The sequence below is a fragment of the Chiloscyllium punctatum genome, chromosome 25, assembly GCF_047496795.1.
Source record: "Chiloscyllium punctatum isolate Juve2018m chromosome 25, sChiPun1.3, whole genome shotgun sequence".
Lineage (NCBI taxonomy): Eukaryota > Metazoa > Chordata > Chondrichthyes > Orectolobiformes > Hemiscylliidae > Chiloscyllium > Chiloscyllium punctatum.
The window spans coordinates 73,606,871-73,624,422 of record NC_092763.1 but is presented as its reverse complement, the minus strand read 5'-3'; the positions used below and the strand labels follow the sequence as shown (position 1 = coordinate 73,624,422).

The following is a 17,552-nucleotide window of genomic DNA, read 5'->3' as shown; positions in this document are numbered from 1 at the left end:
CACCCGAATGGGCCAGCATTTATTACCCACCCCTATCTACTCTTGAGAAGGTGTTGGTGAGATGTATTCTTGAAATACCGCAGTCCATGTGCTGAAGGTAGACCAACAATACTGTTAGGGAGGGAATTCCCAGATTTTAACCCAGCAACAGTCAAGGGAAGGAGATATATTTCCAAATCTAGATGGTGAGTGGCTTGGAGGGGAACCAGCAGCTGGTTGATATAAGAAATGAGTCTAATGAATAATCATCGATAAATTAATCAATGGACTCTAATATGTTGAAATTTAGAGGCAGCCCACTACTTTAACGATTGATTGTACGCTACTGTTCATGATTAATGCAGGTACTTTAACTTGCCTTTGGAATCTGTGTTGTCATCAACTACAGTATCATTGCCATGAGCTAGCAATGGTGCATACATCATAGAGGTCTACAGCACAGAAATTGGTGAGATCGCACCGGGGACATTGTGCACAGTTTTGGTCCTCTTATTTGAGGAAAGATGTAGTGGTATTGGAGGCAGTTCAGAGGAGATTCACTAGATTGATCCCAGAGATGAGGGGTCTACCATGTGAAGAGAGACTGAACAGTTTAAGCTTATTGTCTCTGGAATTTAGAGAAAGAGGGGAGATCAAATTGAGTTATTCAAGGTGATAAAAGGTGAGGATAAAATAGATGTGCAGCTGATGCTCCCTCTTGTGGGGAATTCTAGGAAGAGAGGTCATAGTCTTCGGATAAGTGTAAAACAGATTTGAGGAGAAACTAGTTCTCCCAAAGGGTTGTGAATCTGTGGAGATCTCTCCCTCAAAGTGTGCTCGATGCTGGGATGGTGAGTAAATTCAAAGAGGGGTTAGACAGATATTTAATTGGTCATGGGTTGAAGGGTTGTGGGGAGAAGGCAGGAAGATGGGGGATGAGGATCATATCAGCGATGATCGAATGGCAGAGCAGACTAGATGGGCTGAATGGCCTAATTCTGCTCCTACATTGTATGTGTTTATGAACTAAGAAAAAGGCCCTTCAACCCATTGTGTCCATTCCAGTTAAAAACAGTCACCTCACTATTCTAATCCTATTCTTCACCATTTGGTCTATAACCTTGTATGGCTTGGAATCACAAGCGCATATCCAAGTACTTCTTAAATGTTATTTGAGTTTCTACCTCCTTGACAGGCAGTGTGTTCCAGATTCCCAGCACCTCTGGGTGAAAAAGATTTGCCTCACATATCCTCCAAACTTCCTCCTCCTTACTTTAAATTTGTAAACCCCCTCCCATCCTCCTCTGCTCTAATGAAAACAATTCCAGTCTGTCTAATCTCTCTTCATCATATCTTCGTGTAAGATCTTTGTCATTAAGTATTCCTCAAACCAGGATAAATTGAAGAGATTTGAAGGAATTGCTCTATTTTATCAATGATTTTGATACAGCAAAAAGGGGAATCTGTTTCCTGTGGCAAAGTGATTATTCACCAAGTGAGTTCAGGTAATCCTGGAAGCAATGTTCTTTTTGCAGAAACATATTTTACACATCAAATTGTTATGATCTGGAGTGTCTGAAAAGGTGGTGGACCCAAATTCAACAATAGTCTTCTGTAAAGGGAATTGGATAATTGCTGCTTTTTTTTTGATTAGTGGTCCTAATGAGTTTCTAAACACATTGCGCTGAGCAGGACCATGCTAAAAGAAAATCACTTTCTGAAAAGGAAGTTTTTGAAGTGATGTGTTAATTAAGTAGGGGAATGTAAAACAAAAGTCTGCACTCAGTGAGTGGTGAAGAGTCTGGAATGCTGTGCCTGAGAATCTGGTGGAGCTGAAAATGTGTTGCTGGAAAAGCGCAGCAGGTCAGGCAGCATCCAAGGAGCAGGAGAATCGACGTTTCGGGCTCGATTCTCCTGCTCCTTGGATGCTGCCTGACCTGCTGTGCTTTTCCACCAATACATTTTCAGCTACCACCCTTTCTACTCAAGTCACACTCACAGTTCACTGTGTCCTACTTAATAACTTCCTGCTGTCTCCCACCTGCCACCTCACCCAATCCTCCTGCTCACTCTTTCCCACAACTAACCCCCTTACTCACTCCAACACACTGCTCCTCTGGCCACCTCACTCACTCCTGACTGCTGTCATCCGCTCAGTGCCCGAGCATTACCTCTTACCTCCTCTCTCCAGTGCCTTTATTGATAGTGAGAGTTTTAGAGGGGTAGTGACCAGGAGGTAGGGAGGGAGTGTGAGTGAAACAAATTGTGGGAGGAAGTGAGGTGATTGAGAGAGGGAAGGAAAGAGGGAATTGTGAGAGGGAAGTGGCAGGGATGTGGAGATCTGGTGACCAAAGCAACGATAGAAGCCAGACTGAGCATATGATCTTTGGTGCATGCCAGAATTACACCCGCATTAACTCCATGAAATTAAAATGGAGACAGTGCGATTTGAAAACTTGCCTTATTTCTTGAATGAAAACATGGTAATAGAACACACTTTAAATGGGGGATACCTGCACTCGGACAGATTACAGATGGCGATGGAAAGAGTATGTCCTAGAACATACATCTTTCAAAGGATCGGTGCTAAAGTGATGGATTGAATGGCCTCTTCCTGTGTTCGATTGTTATTATGAGGTGTTCGTTGAAGATTCTATGTCAAGTGCTGCTCCTTCATCAGGTGGCTGTGGAGTACACAACTGTGTTCCGAAAGCTAGTGCTTCCAATTTAACCTGTCGGACTATAATCTAGTGTTGTGTGATTTTTAACTTTGTTGAATATTGTTCCACATCAAACGCATCCAGCAATTAGAACAACCGCGTTGGTTGAGAACTTTGAAATGTACTACACTGAGCCACAAGAGTGAGGCTTCGACAATGGAAGTTCACCTCAGTCACTGCTAAAATGCCTTTGTTTTTGTTTTAAAGGCAGTCTGTTCACACTGGACTCTGGATTTTTAAAACATCGGTCAAATTTCAGTTCCCATTTAAGAGAAGATTTCTGAACGTCTGGGATAGAAATCCGAGGGGCCGGTCAAGTTCAGAGAATTTCAACTGTGAAGGCAGATTTATTTTGTTTTCTCTCTCCTTGTTATCTCTCAAACCAAATTCTATTTATAATGTGAGGGGAAAAGTGGTTTGTTTCTGCAGTTTTGTGTTTTGACGTCTGGAGCCAAGAGAAAATAAAGCGAAGGCAGCGTCTGGGAAGTTATGTGTGTGTCCAGGAGTGTGTGTGTGTAAATATACAGGAGTGTGTATGTGTGTGTGTCCAAGTATGTGTGTGTGTGTATATACAGAAGTGTGCGTGTATATACAGGAGTGTGTGTGTGTACAGGAGTGTGTGTATTTGGAGTGTGTGTGTATACAGGAGTGTGTGTGTATAAACAGGAGTGTGTATGTGTGTGTGTCCAAGTGTGTGTGTGTATACAGGAGTGTGTGTATTTGGAGTGTGTGTGTGTATACAGGAGTTTGTGTGTATATACAGGAGTGTGTATGTGTGTGTGTCCAAGTGTATGTGTGTGTGTGTATTTGGAGTGTGTGTGTATGTGTGTATAAACAGGATTGTGTATGTGTGTGTATACAGGTGTGTGTGTGTGTATTTGGAGTGTGTGTGTGTGTGTATAAACAGGATTGTGTATGTGTATGTATACAGGTGTGTGTGTGTATTTGGAGTGTGTGTGTGTGTGTATAAACAGGATTGTGTATGTGTGTATATACAGGTGTGTGTGTGTATTTGGAGTGTGTGTGTGTGTATATAAACAGGATTGTGTATGTGTGTGTATACAGAAGTGTGTGTGTGTGTGTCCAGGAGTGTGTCTATAGGAGTGTGTGTGTGTGTGTGGAGGGGGCGGGGAGGCAGTGAAATTCAAAGCCCAATGGTTATTCTCACCTGGCAGCACTCTGAGCAACGATAAATGTCCTTTGAAACTTAGCGGCCAGGTTTATCTGCAGGGAGGGAGTGTTGTATGACACGGTTATCGGGTTACATTATTAGACAGAAGGCAGAGCAGAAAGCGCGGGCTAGATTCTCGACTTGTGCGACCCGCGGCCACCCAGCGGGAAATTAACAAAAAGAATAGCGCCGGGAAATCTGAAACGAAAGTTGCTGGAGAAACACAACAGGTGCGGCAGCTTCTGTGGAGAGAGGATAGGTTTTAACTGGAACCACCCCCAAGCACTCCCCCTGCACACACAAAAAAACAAACAGCCTTTGTGTTGTCAAATTGCAGTTGCACTGGGGACGGAACCAAGTGATTGTCTAAGCCAGGACTTAAATTTGTATCTTTGGACTGGGATCGAAGGCTGCAGAAATCAAACTGAGTGTTTCTGAACAACTACTTTGCAAACAATGCCAAATGCATTGCGTGTAGGAAGCTCATTTAAATAGCAGAGAGACAAGGTAACACACACACACACAGGTTAGTTACTGCGTTAAACCTCTCAGCGTCATTACAGCTGTCTCTCTCTCGCTCTCTCTCACTGACCTCAATGTTTGTTTGCCTTTGTTTTTAGATATTTACAAATACTCCGGAGCTTGGCTTGTGAGAAGGAGGTGTTCTCCAGCGGACGATGAAGGGCTCCCAGGGTGATGGACCACCCATGGCGTGGTTGATGCACTTGGCAGTGTTGTGCCAGGCAGCGGTAAGAGTGCAGCTGGCGCAGTCTATTGCCATTGTCAATGTCACCAACTTCTCCGCCAGCGCCAACCGCACGCTGACCACCAGCGTGCCCGGCAGGTACGGCAATAACTCGCCCGTCAAAGGGGCCAGCGGCGTGGTGGGCATCCCGACCACACAGGATGCCCTCGCCTGCGAGGAGAACGTGGACTTCAGCGCCACCGAGAGCACCTGGATCGCTTTGGTGGAGCGGGGCAATTGCACCTTCGCCAAGAAGATCGAGAATGGGATCAGACGGGGGGCTGCCGCTGTCGTCATCTTCAACTCAGCAGGAAAGGGCAACAGGACTGACCCCTTTATCCATTACGGTAAGAGCCAAGTCCCTCTGCTGTTCCCTCACTGGCTTCTCAGGGTGGCATGCTGGACTGGACATTCTGTTTCTCTCTCCACGGATGCTGCCAGACCTGCTGAGTTTCTCCAGCACTTTCTGCTGTCATTTCATTGAGAGCCTTCAGTGTGAATGAAGTGAGAACAAAGTTAAAATTCACCCAACACCAGATTTTCGTCCAACAGGTTTAATTGGAAGTATTAGCTTTCAGAGCACTGCTCTTTCATCATCTAGGACAACCAACTGATGAAGGGCCAGTGCTCCGAAAGCTAGTGCCTCCAATTAAACCCGTTGGACTATAACCTGGTGTGTGATTTTCAACTTTGTCCACCCCAGTCCAACACCAGTCCCTCCGAATTGAGAACAGTGCTGAGTAATTCTATTGGATGTAGCTTTGATGTGAATGATTGTTGTAGGTGCCTGTCTGCTGCCAGTGAAGTTGCTTATTAACATCTGTCGGACGTAAAAAGAAATCTGTTTTCCAGCAACTTTCAGTTCTGAGGTAGTCACCCTGAACTCCAAACGTTAACTCTGTCCCTGTCTCCACAGATGCTGGCTGACCTGCTGAGTGTCCCCAGCATTTTGAGTGTGTATTGCTGAAAGGCCAACCATATCCAAAATTAGATGACATTTCCTTTCCTAATAACCTGTAGATTTTCCTAACCCTGCTGTAAATAGGTTTGTCACTCACTGGGCTATATTTCAACAGACTCGATCATTATGGTGTCGGGAGAGAGAGAGAGTTCAGCCATATGAAGCTGCTCTGCATTCATTCAGATCATAGGATGATCCCTGATATGGAGGGATTGTCTTGTGAGTAAAGCGTAATCAGGCTGGGACTCTACTCACTGAAGTTTAGAAAAATGAGAGGTGATCTCATTGCAACATATTGGATACTAAACAGAGGAAATGCTGAGAGGATATTTCGCCTCATGGGAGAGTCTAGGAACAGACTGTCAGAGTAAATGGGCACCAATTCAATACTGAGATGAAGAGGAATTTCTTTTCTCAGAGGGTTGTGAGTCTTTGGAACTGCATACCACAGCAAGCCGTGGGGTCAGACTCATTGTTTATATTTAAGACTGAGATTGATAAGATTCTAGATCAATCGGGAAATGAAGGGGTACAGGGAAAGGTTGGGAAGGTGGACGTTAGGAATGTCAGATCATCCGTGATCCTATTGAACGGTAAAGTAGACTCAAGGGCAGAATGCTGACTCCTATTCTTATCTCTTATGGTCTTAAAATCATAGTTTCAGACTGAATTGAGAGAAAAATTCCAGCAGATTATGGTCACTCTTCTCTAAGGGCTCCTTTACTTTGACATTGTTAATTAGCCCTTTCCTAATGTACAATACCAGATCTAAAATGGCCCAATCTGTACTTGGTTCTTCAACATGCTGTTCTGGAAAATCATTTAGTACACATTCCAGGAATTTGTTTGGCACAGCATTAGTGCTAATTTTATTTAGCCAAACTATATGGAGGTTAAAATCCACTATGACTACTTTATTAGCACAATGAATATTTTATTAGTTGCTTTCACCTTTGATTTTCTGTTTATCTTGTGCCTTACATTACCGCTGTTGTTTGGTGCTGGTTCCTGATTTTGTTCATATATCATTAGCAAAGGTGCTATAGAGTCATCATAGCAGAGGAGGCAATTCAGTTTATTAAGTAAATCCTGGTGAATATAAGGACTGATTTTCCTCAAACACAAACTCATTCAAAACTCATTGGCCCCTCGTTTTACACCATTTCTGTACTTGCTATCTTTCACCTACCCTGATAGTATCCCAATTTGCAATAAGACCAAGGCATTTGAATGCTTTAGTATCCCGACTTGATTGTAAGATGTGTGCAAACAACTGTAGAAACTGGTGAATAATGTCATATTAAAGATGGATTAATGTGGAAACTTTAAAACCTAATGTGCTAGTAAATAATGACCTGGTCCAAAAACTTGGGGCAAGAGAAGCAGTGAATGGAAGGAAATAACTAAAGCAAGAGTCTGTGATGGGATGGAAGACAGAAATGATAAATGACAATGATAAGGTAAATGGAAGCGGTAAAGCAAAGTGACAAATGATGGGTCTCCAGGAAGTATAAATGACAATATAGAGCCATTCACAAAAAAGCTGGGAGCAATGGTTATGATCTGAAATTGTTCAACTAGATGTGGAGCCTGGAAATGCTTAAGCAAAAGACAAGGAACTGTTTCTTGTTTTATTGAACTTCAGCCAAACAATGTGGGTGATCAAGGGAGGAACTATGATGAGGAATTAAAATAGTAAGTGTCTGAAAGCTTAAGGTAGCATTTGTGAACTGACCAGTGATTTACAGCAAAGCAGTCATCACTTTACAGTTGGTTTAAAAGTGTTGAAGAGACCTCATTGTGAGCATTGAATTGAAAGATTAGATTAGATTTCCTACAGTGTGGAAACAGGCCCTTCGGCCCTACAAGTCCACACTGGCCCTCCAGGGAGTAACCCACCCAGACCCAGTTCCCTCTGACTGACGCACCTAATACTACAGGCAATTTAGAATGACCAATTCACCTGACCTGCACATCTTTGGACTGTGGGATGAGACCTGAGCACTCAGAGGAAACTCACACAGACACGGGCAGAATGTGCAAACTCCACACAGACAGTTGCCCAGATTGGAATTGAACCTGAGTCCCTGGCACTGTGAGGCAGCTGTGCTAACCACTGAGCCACCATGCCGCCCCATGAAAGAAGTACACTACTCTGGAAAGTGTATCTGGGGCACAGATAGATGAAAGAGAGCAGATAAAAGGACAGGTGCTACATCTTATGCAATTGAGCAGGAAATTATGATAAGAGAAAGGTTTGTTCAAGATGATTATAGAATAAACCCAGTTGTCTTAGAGGGTATGGGCCCTCTGCATTGGCTGAAAAGAAGGATTTGGGGTGCTATTGTATCGGAAATGGTAAATAGCAGCAAATTATCCATTATATGCAGAGATTGATCAGTTGTGAGGCGAGGAAGTCTATCACGTCTCTGCAAAAGAAGGGAAGGAGTGAGAGTGGAAGTGTGGGGAACAGAACTGGCAAGGTCAGTGGCTTTATGAACCAGGGTTGAGGGGAATACTTGGTTGAGCAGAAAGAGAGATGTGGAAAGCATTGGTGTAAAAGACGGCATTGTCAGATCAGATGCAATGGAGAGGGAAATCCTGGAGAATGGAAAATCTCCCAACAGAAAGCTGAGTGTAAGAAAGTGTAGTCAAAGAATTGTGTGACCCAGTGGGCTGCTACTGAATATTAATTGACACCTATTTCCAGACATTAAGAAAGAGAGTACACAAGGGGGAAGGGATGATTTGGAAGTGGTCCATGAGAAGGCTGGGGAGAGGTAGAAATTAGCAGCAGTGCAAAAGAAATACTTCTGTTCAGGAGAAGGACCAAAAGTGATATTGACACTGGAAAATGAGAAGATGGAAGTGTTGGGGAAGAACTATGTAAGGCTGGAACAAAGAACATTCCACCTACAGATCCATAAAAGTGATACATTTTATTTGGAGGAAATTTTTTTTTTTTGCTATGTTTTTCTGGGAGAAGAGCAACCCAGGCATGGCCATTTTTGTTGCCCATTCCTGTTGGTCCTCTTGCTCAGTTATATCAGAGGGAGCAGAAGAGTCAGCCAAACCAAGTAAGGATTAGAGATTAAAAAAACTGCAAATGCTGGAATCCAAAGTAGACAAGCAGGAGGCTGGAGGAACCAAGTAAGGATGGCAGATTGTCTCCTGTAAAGGACATTAGTGAACCAGATGGGCCTTTACATGAATGGTAATTGTCATAGTCACTACTACTGAGCCATGCTTTGTAGTCCAGCTTTATTGACTGAATTACAATTTGACCGGCTGTCCTGGTGAATTTTTAACCCTGGTTTCCACAGTTTTCATCTGGAAACCAGTCCTGTGGATTCCTAGCCCAGTGTCAACATTACCACTGTCTCCCTGCCCCCTTGAAGCAAAGAGCGTGGTAAGGGACAACCATGCAGTGGGACTGGATATTAATGATGAAAAGGAAATAGTATGGACAAAACAATTGGGAATTGCCAGAAGACATCAAAAGATGGAGGTGGAAAGATAGTGGACTGGTAAGAAGAAAAGAATGAGTCAAGATAGGTAGACATGAGCTCTGTTGGTGAAGAGTAAACTGAAACAATGGGTCTACCCGTGCAGTCCTTTATGTGGAAGAAGGTAGAGGCAGACTTTAAGGTTACTCAGCAAGGATCCCCTGGAGAGTTTATGTCATTGACAGTGTATGAGATGGTAGATTAATGTTCAGCATTTATCACCATGTTTACGAAGGAAATAGAAAGAGATGTCATAAAGTTAGCAAGAGATAAGCTCAGTCACCAAACAATCCTGCCCTATTGAAAAGTATCAACAGAAAGCTAAACTTGATTTTTCTTTGGGAAAAAAATCCATACCTTTGAAAGCAAGGTTAGAGACAATAAAAAACTGCAGATGCTGGAATCCAAAATATATAGGTAGAAGGCAGGATGCTGGAAGAACACAGCAAGCCATGCAGCATCAGGAGGTTCAGAAGTCAATGTTTTGGATGTGACCCTTCTTCAGGACTGGGGGTGAGTGTGGAGGGAGCTGCAGGTAAAGTGGGTGGCAAGGGCAGGGTGGTGAAGTGGGGATAGATGAAGACAGTTGGTGGAACAACACCTTATGTTCTGCCTGGGCAGCCTACAGCCCAGTTGACTCAACATTGAGTTGTCCAATTTCAAATAACTTCCCTCCCCATCCCCCAGCTCCATTTCCACCCCTCCCCCTCCCTTCCACTGCTTACTGGCACCAACCAGATTCATTCCTCCCATTGACCAAACAGGTTGTAACCTCTACCTGTCTTCTCCTATCCCCACCTCACCATCCTGCCTCCAGCACCCTCTTTGCCTGCAGTTTCCCCCACACCCACCCCCCAGTCCTGAAGAAGGGTTACACCCGAAATGCTGACATCTCCACTTCCTGATGCTGCCTGGCTTGATGTGTTCTTCCAGCATCCTGCCTGTGGATCTCTGGAAACAAGTCTTTGATCCAAGAATATATTTTTTAAAATGCTTCAAATTTGTTAGCTACATGTCTGAGATACAGGCAGAAAGTGGTGAATATATAAGTGGAAAATAAACAATATTGAAAGAATGAGGAAGATGTACTTAAACTAATCTCTTCCTTTGTTGTCCAGCTGCCACACACAGAAAAATTACCCAAAGTGGTACAGATTGGATTCAGCGGGATAATATATTGATATACTAGTAATATCACAGTGCTTATGTCAATGATCCATTGAACTACTCAGATGGTTCGAAGAGGTCCTACGGTATTTTTAGAGGACTAAAGATATCCAAGCTCCCTGTATAAAAGATTCCACAATCAACACCATGGGTGCAAATGTTCAGGACATATCAGAACGACTGGATAAACAAATGGAAGAGAGGGTGAACAACCAATGGTTATAGTTCACATGGGAGCCAACAGCATATCCAGGGAGAGCATGGAGGTCTTGGAGGATAAGTTTCAGGAATGAGGGAGTAGATTGAAATGCAGCGCTGCAGGGTAGTGATCATCTGTGTCACAAGTATCATAATTTAAGCAAAGGTTGATCAGGAAGTGAAATGCCTGGCTCGAGGGATGGTGAAGAAGGGAATGGTTTAGATTTTTGGGATTTTGGGATATTTTTTGGGAAAGGTGAAAGCTGTTCAGAAGAGATGGGCTTCATAAAACTAATCTCCTGGCAGAGAAAGGAAATGGTATAGTGGGAGTGGATTTAAACTTGTAAGGCAGAGGGGTGGGTTGACTAATGAGCCTCGTGTAGGAAAGTGAGGGCAAAAGAGAGAAGATGGGCAATACAGAATAAGGAACGAGGCAAGGCTAGTGTTGATAGTGAGCAAAGAAATGGTCACCTTCTAATGGGCAAGAAAGAGGTATGGGCATTCTTTGTATATAAATGCAGGGAGTACCATGAACAAAATTGGGAACTGGAAGAAGAAATCGCTGTGGGGGGGTTATGACATAGTAACATTGACACTAATGTGGCCCCAGCTGGAACAGGACTGGGTATTTAATGTCCCCGATTATAAGGTTTTTAGTAGAATAGGGTGGGTAAAAAGGGAGGAAGTAAAGCAGTCTTGGTCAAATATAGTATCATTGTCCTCGAATGAGATGCCGTTCTTGAATTAGAATCGTTACGGTTGGAGGTGACAAACTGGAATGAAGCGGTGACTTTGTTGAGTATTAGTGGGGAGGAAGTAGAAGAGAACATTTGTAGGCAGATTATAGAAATCTCCGTGTGAAGAAGGGTTGTGATAATTACGGTAGGGTAGACCATGGCACAGAAGGGGAGTGATTCCTGCAACGTGTCCAGGAGAACTTTTTGGAACAGTACATTTCCACTTTGACCAAGGAGGGATCTGTGCTGGATCTGGTCCTCAGAAATGAGGTAGGCTAAGTGGTGAATGTCAGGTGTGGAAACATTTCGGAAATAATGATCACAGTCCAATAAGGTTCAAGGTTAAGTTGAAAAAGGATAAAAATCAGACAAGGATTAAGGTTTCAGACTGGAAAAGGGCAAATTTGAACTGGAGCAGATTAATTGGAAATGCATTTAGTGGATAAAACAGTGGATGAAAAATGGGAGAATTTTAAAGGCCTGATGAATGCGGTGCAAGCTAGGTACATAAACAAAGCTTAGTGGTATTATCACTAGCCTGTTAATCCAGAGACCCAGATAATGTTCTGGGGACATGGATTCAAATCCCACCATCGCAGATGTTGGAATTTGAATTCAATAAATTTGGAATTAAGAGTCTAATGATGACCATGAAGCCATTGTCAATGGATGGAAAAACCCATCTGGTTCACTCATGTTCTTTAGGGAAGGAAAAATGCCATCCTTACCTGATCTGACCTGCATGTGACTCCAGACCCACAGTAATGTGACTGACTCTTAACTACGCCCCTCTGGGCAATTAGGGATGGGCAATAAATGTTGGCCTAGCCAGCAATGCCTCATCCTGTGAATGAAGAAAAATCCACATGGTGTCAACGCTAGAGTACCCTGGATGACTAAGGATATTGATGAAAAAATAATGAACATAAGGGATGCATATGATACATACTAGAACAATAATAGCAATAGGAATCAGGAACAGTATCACAAATGCAGGAGAGACGGTAAGGCTGAAATAAGGAAGGTTCAGAGGAAGCATGATGAAAGGATAGCAGGCTGAGCAAAAACAAATGGTAAAATGTTCTTCAAATATAATAATCATAAAAAATTAGTGAAGGAGAGAGTAGGGCCTATCGTGAACAAGCAGGGTAAACTGTTAATTGAAGCAAAGTAAATGGCAGAGATACTAAATAGTACTTTGCTCCTATTTTTAACCAAATTAGGAAGTGGTGACAATGCCAGAGTTGGAAATGTGAGTGTTAAGCAACTGAGCAATATCGTGACAGATAAAGGAGAGTCCAGAACTAGAGGGCATAGGTTTAGGGTGAGAGGGAAAAGATATAAAAAAGACATAAGGGGCAACTGTTTTACGCAGAGGGTGGTGCTTGTGTGGAAGTGGTTGAGGCTGGTGCAATTACAACATTTAAAAGGTATCTGGATGGGTACATAAATAGGCAGGGTTTGGAGGGATATGGGCCAGATGGGACTAGATTGGGTTGAGATATCTGGTCAGCATGGACGGGTTGGACCGAAGGTCTGTTGTACATCGCTCTGACTCTGTGACTAAAAATGTTGGCAGCACTCAATGTAGAGAAGTTGCCAGACCTGGATAGATATATCCTTGATTGCTGAGCTACTTCACATTAATTTTCCAGGTGTCCTGAACACAGAATTAATCCGAGGGGAATGGAAGATTGCAAACGTGATGTTGTTATTTAAGAAAGGGACAAAGGATTAGCAGAAAATTACAGATCTGTTAGCTTGTCATCGACAGTAGGGACATTGGTGGAGGTCATTACAGGATAAGATAAATATATACTTAGAGAAAAACAAGTTAATACTTGACAGTCAACATGGCTTTGTCAAGGGCAGGTCAGGCACCAGGCAGATGAATTTCAATGCAGAGAAATAATGCATTTTGGTCGAAGAAACTTTGACAATATAGGCACAACAGTATAACTTTGAGGAGAGTATTGGCGCAGCGGGTCTTTGCAATTCACCTGCATAATTCTGAAGCTACTCAGGCAAGTTGAAACAGTTGCTAAGCAGGCTTCCACATTCCTTCCTCCTCTCTCCCTTCCCTTTCCTCCCCTTCCTTCCCTATCTTCTTTTCATTGTTATCTTCCTTTCCTCACCTTCGTCCCCTTTTTCTCTGTTCCAAAAAAGTGTTTCCAGAACAGGATATATATTATTCTTGAGATAACCCTGCAAGGCTTATTTACCTTTGATCGAAGACCAGTGGAAAGTTTTGTTTGCGGGTCTTACTTATCAAGGAATAAATGCTCTACCTCTAAAGCAGTAACCATACCTACATTTTAGGCTGGTACAGTTATTGAAAGCAGTGACAGCTGTGATTTACTGCTTCATATCATGCTACTGTTGGTAAGTCAACATGTCCAACAGGAAGTTAAGGTCACTTAAGCTTACTGCTTTCCCTTATTGGCAACCGACATAAGCAAACAAGTGTCTTCTTGATAGTCTTTGTTTCAAAGGGTGGTGGTGGACAGTTGAATATAACAGACTGCATTTCAATGAGGGAAATTTCTAAAACATGCACTTTTCAGAATGTATGCAATAGCAAAGAAATGCTGAAAAGATAGGGCTATAATGGGCACTAAAACTGCTTTCAAACTACTGTTAAATTCAGACCTTCCTGGGGAAAGGAACAATGATTGAAATTTGCATTATTTAATTTATTGATGGATGACAATGGTGTTGTCCCTGCTCTACAAACAAACAAATTAAGTCGGAAAAAGCACCCAATCTGATCAAGTTCCAAACCAGGATAACAATGATATTTCTCATGATTTACATCCTGAGACATAATTATATACTGTGTTTTGGAAGCTTTTCATGATAGCTTGTTGAGGAAAATTCAAATGAAGGAAACAGATAATTAATAATCTGATTAAATTTAGAGAACACAAAATCTGTATGAGTTAAATGAAATTCAGGAAGAGATACCAATGATGGTATTACAATATATATTTTTAAAAAGCATGAGAAAAATAAATAGTTTGGTGACTGATGTACAGATAATATGATTCTCATACATAAAAAGTGAGCTTGATCAAGTCCAAGAAGCTATTAACCAATTAGTTTAAGATTGCAAATGATTGAAAAGGTAGCTGATTCTTTGATCTTGGGGTGCAGTCAGGAAGACATTGAGAAAGAGAAAATATATTAAACAGTTGTCAGCATAAATTTCAAAGAAAGTAGCGCTTGTCAACTTTATTAAATTCTTTGCAGAAAGCATCAATAACATTAATGTAGCAGATAATCTATTCTGAGTCCCGAAAAGCCTTTTATACGTTAATGTATAGTGAACTCATAACTAGGCTCTGAAATTGTGGTGGAAGGGTACATCTACAAAGGCCATCTGCAAAGCAGAAAATACAGAGTAGGGATTGAATTTTGTCACTTGAATGGATTAACAGTGGGACGTGGTGTTTCATAAGGATCAGTACTGTTATTCATTGTTCACGTAAACTCAAGAATCAGAATTTCATCTTGTGCAGGTGACACCAAATTGGGACTTGCAGCTAGATGAGAACTGCAATAAAATACAGGAAGATATTAATGATCTTGAAGAATGAGAGTAAAATTGGCATAAGAACATGAATATAGAGAAATAGTGAGGGAGTGTGTTTTAGTTGGGAGAGTAAAGAAGTCATATCCTTTTTGGTAAGTAATCCAGATATAGGTAAAGACCAGAGGGATCTGAGACTATAGATACGCATGTTACTGAATCAATTACAACATTAATACAACCAGAAAGAAGAAAAATGTATCTGGAGTTCATTTCCAGAAGAATAGAATTGAAAATTGGAGACGATTTATCAAACCTGTATAAAACCTATACACTTGGAGTGCAATGAGCAATTCTGTTCTCCATATTACAGAAAATAAATATAGAAAATAAATAGATCAGGAGTAGGTATAAAAAAAAATTAGTCTAAGGATACCGGAACTGAGAGATTCTAATATCAAGAATGACTAAACAGGTTGGGACTCTTATCTCCAGAAAAATACAGAGGTTGAGGACTTTCATATCATAAAACAGTTTGATAGGGTAGAGATCAAGCAGATATTTCCACTTTTTTGGGTGAGATGAGAACTTCAAGCTATAAATAAAACCTAGTCACTAATGAATCCATTTGGGCATTCAAGAGGAACCTCTTTACCCAGAGAGTGATGAGAATGTGGAACTCACTACCACAGGGAGCAGATGAGGAGAATAACAGGTATGCGTTCAAAGGGAAACAAATAAATTCATCAGGGAGAAAAGAGTAAAAGGATATGTTGGTGAAATAAGATGAAGAAGTTTGGGCGTCATCTTGTGTGCATTAAAAATATCAGAAAGTACCTATCGGACGGAATGCCTGTTTCAGTGCTATGGATGTCTTGTAAAACGCTGGAAGTGACAGTCACTTGCACCATGGTAAATCTGCTTACCAGTGTTCATCAAACCATTAAGCTGGGAACTCAGGTGTACAGCGTTCTTTGAGCACAATTATTTGTTCTGCATGACCAAATAAATTATTACTTCTTGAAGAGATTCACTGTATAAACACTGTTAGTTTGTGACTGAGTCACAAAACTTCTGCCTTGTTACTTTGATGGCTTTGCCTTCTAGGTTGTATCTAATTAGGGTGCTATCAGGTTCCTTGTTTCATTACGTTAAAGACCCGACATAAATTCAAAATGCTTGTGTCGTTGTTTGCATCATCAATGTTGACTTGAGAAGACACAGTCATAGTTCAGTGGAGTAAAAGGTTAAGTTGCCATTGTCTTACCAGGTCATAGGGCTGCTTGCTCATTAAAAACAGTCGACTGGTAGTGATGATGGGAGAGTTGGAGAAGGAAAGTCCTTCAGAGTAGCCTCAGCAGTTGTGGGATTTGAACCTGTGCTGTTGGCAATGCTAACTTAATTTGTTAATTCATTACTGATTGATTTGTCAGGTGACCTCAAACATTTTGGTCAGTGCGCCTTCTCTAAACTGTGTCCTCAAAGCTCTTATTTAAAAGATGGACTTGAATTCATGGAGCGTTTTTCAAAACCTCTGGTTGTTCCAAAGTAGTGAAGTATATCACAGGTAGTCAGTTATAATGCAGCAAACAGAGGAGCCAACTTAGCAACAGAAATGTGCTAACAGCAGTTACATAAATGGCTGCTCCTGAAGATGACAGTGAGGACGAGCTGGTTCTGATTAAACAATTAATTGACTGAAAGAAAGCAAGGAGTAGCAGAAGGAGACAATAGTCAAAATGGGAACAACTGGGAGATTTTGTTGGGGCAGTGTAGAGGAGCTATACTTTGCAGCTAACCCCACGTTGTACTTGTCCTGGGGCTATATAATGATGGTTTGGGAGAAATGGTGATGTAGAGGAATTGTTATTTACCCTATATTTAACATGATGCTGAAATATGAAGGGAACACTGCGGTCAGAGGAAACTTTATAAATGTAAATCTTTCCTGTTGTCTGTGTGTATATGAATTTCAACTTCAAAAATGATGCAGTGAATTCTAGTGCAAAGTAAGATTTTATGCAGAGCTTCATGTGGCATTTATATCTTTAAATCTTGTATATAATTGTGGCTTTATAAGAAGCCAGATGTTCTGCTCAAATTGAAGTTTGGTTAATTGAACAAATTCCTTGGTGGAGGCTGGTACAATGACAACATTTAAAAGGCATCTGGATGGATATATGAATAGGAAAGGTTTAGAGGGAGATGGGCCAAATGCTGGCATGTGGGACTAGATTAATTTAGGACGGACAAGTTGGACTGAAGGGTCTGTTTCCATCTTCTACATATCGATAACTATGATCTGAGCAGATTTGCTTTATTACAATTACGATTTTAATTTTGAAAATGTGTGTGCAGTATGTCCAAACATCTGGAGCATTTCACTATATTGCCTGAATTACTTAAAACCTTTGCAAAAGCGGTAGATAATAAAGGAATTGATTTTGAAAGATAAAAAAAGAACTGGGCAAGTGCTTCAGAGTTCAGAGACCACTTGGTTGCTCTTTCTCTATTAATATCCTCCTTGCATGGATCTAGAGGTATCAGTCAGCTGTATTCGACAGGCTACCTTGTCTGCTCGTCAGACTTAAGACTTCCAAAACAATGTCTCTAATTAAACCTTTGTCAGGGCTAGAGATTATCAGGAGGGCAGAGAAAATACTTCAAGCTCCCGAACACCCATCCTTCAGGTATGAGTGACAGCAGATGATTCGACCGATAGAGGTAGCTAACCAAGCCCTGGTGTTTTCCTCATCTGACAGACACACATACACACTGGCCAGCAAATGGGATTGCAGTACATTTTAAAACCCCATCCTGATAGGGGATAAATAAACCA

General features: G+C 41.7%; 1 protein-coding gene across 4 annotated transcripts in view; it reads left to right on the top strand.

The window, feature by feature from the left end:
• The first annotated feature begins 4,029 nt into the window (after positions 1 to 4,029).
• rnf128b (ring finger protein 128b) overlaps positions 4,030 to 17,552 on the top strand; it is a 146,478-nt gene continuing 132,955 nt past the window's right edge. Inside the window, exons 1-2 of one of the 4 annotated variants that reach the window (XM_072595569.1) lie at positions 4,030 to 4,377; positions 4,491 to 4,962. In XM_072595569.1, the coding sequence (XP_072451670.1) occupies positions 4,548 to 4,962 (415 nt within the window). In that variant the 5' untranslated portion in view covers positions 4,030 to 4,377; positions 4,491 to 4,547. Of the gene's footprint in view, positions 4,397 to 4,431; positions 4,963 to 17,552 lie in introns of those variants that run through there. The other 3 variants (XM_072595568.1, XM_072595572.1, XM_072595570.1) reach the window with 3 other exon arrangements.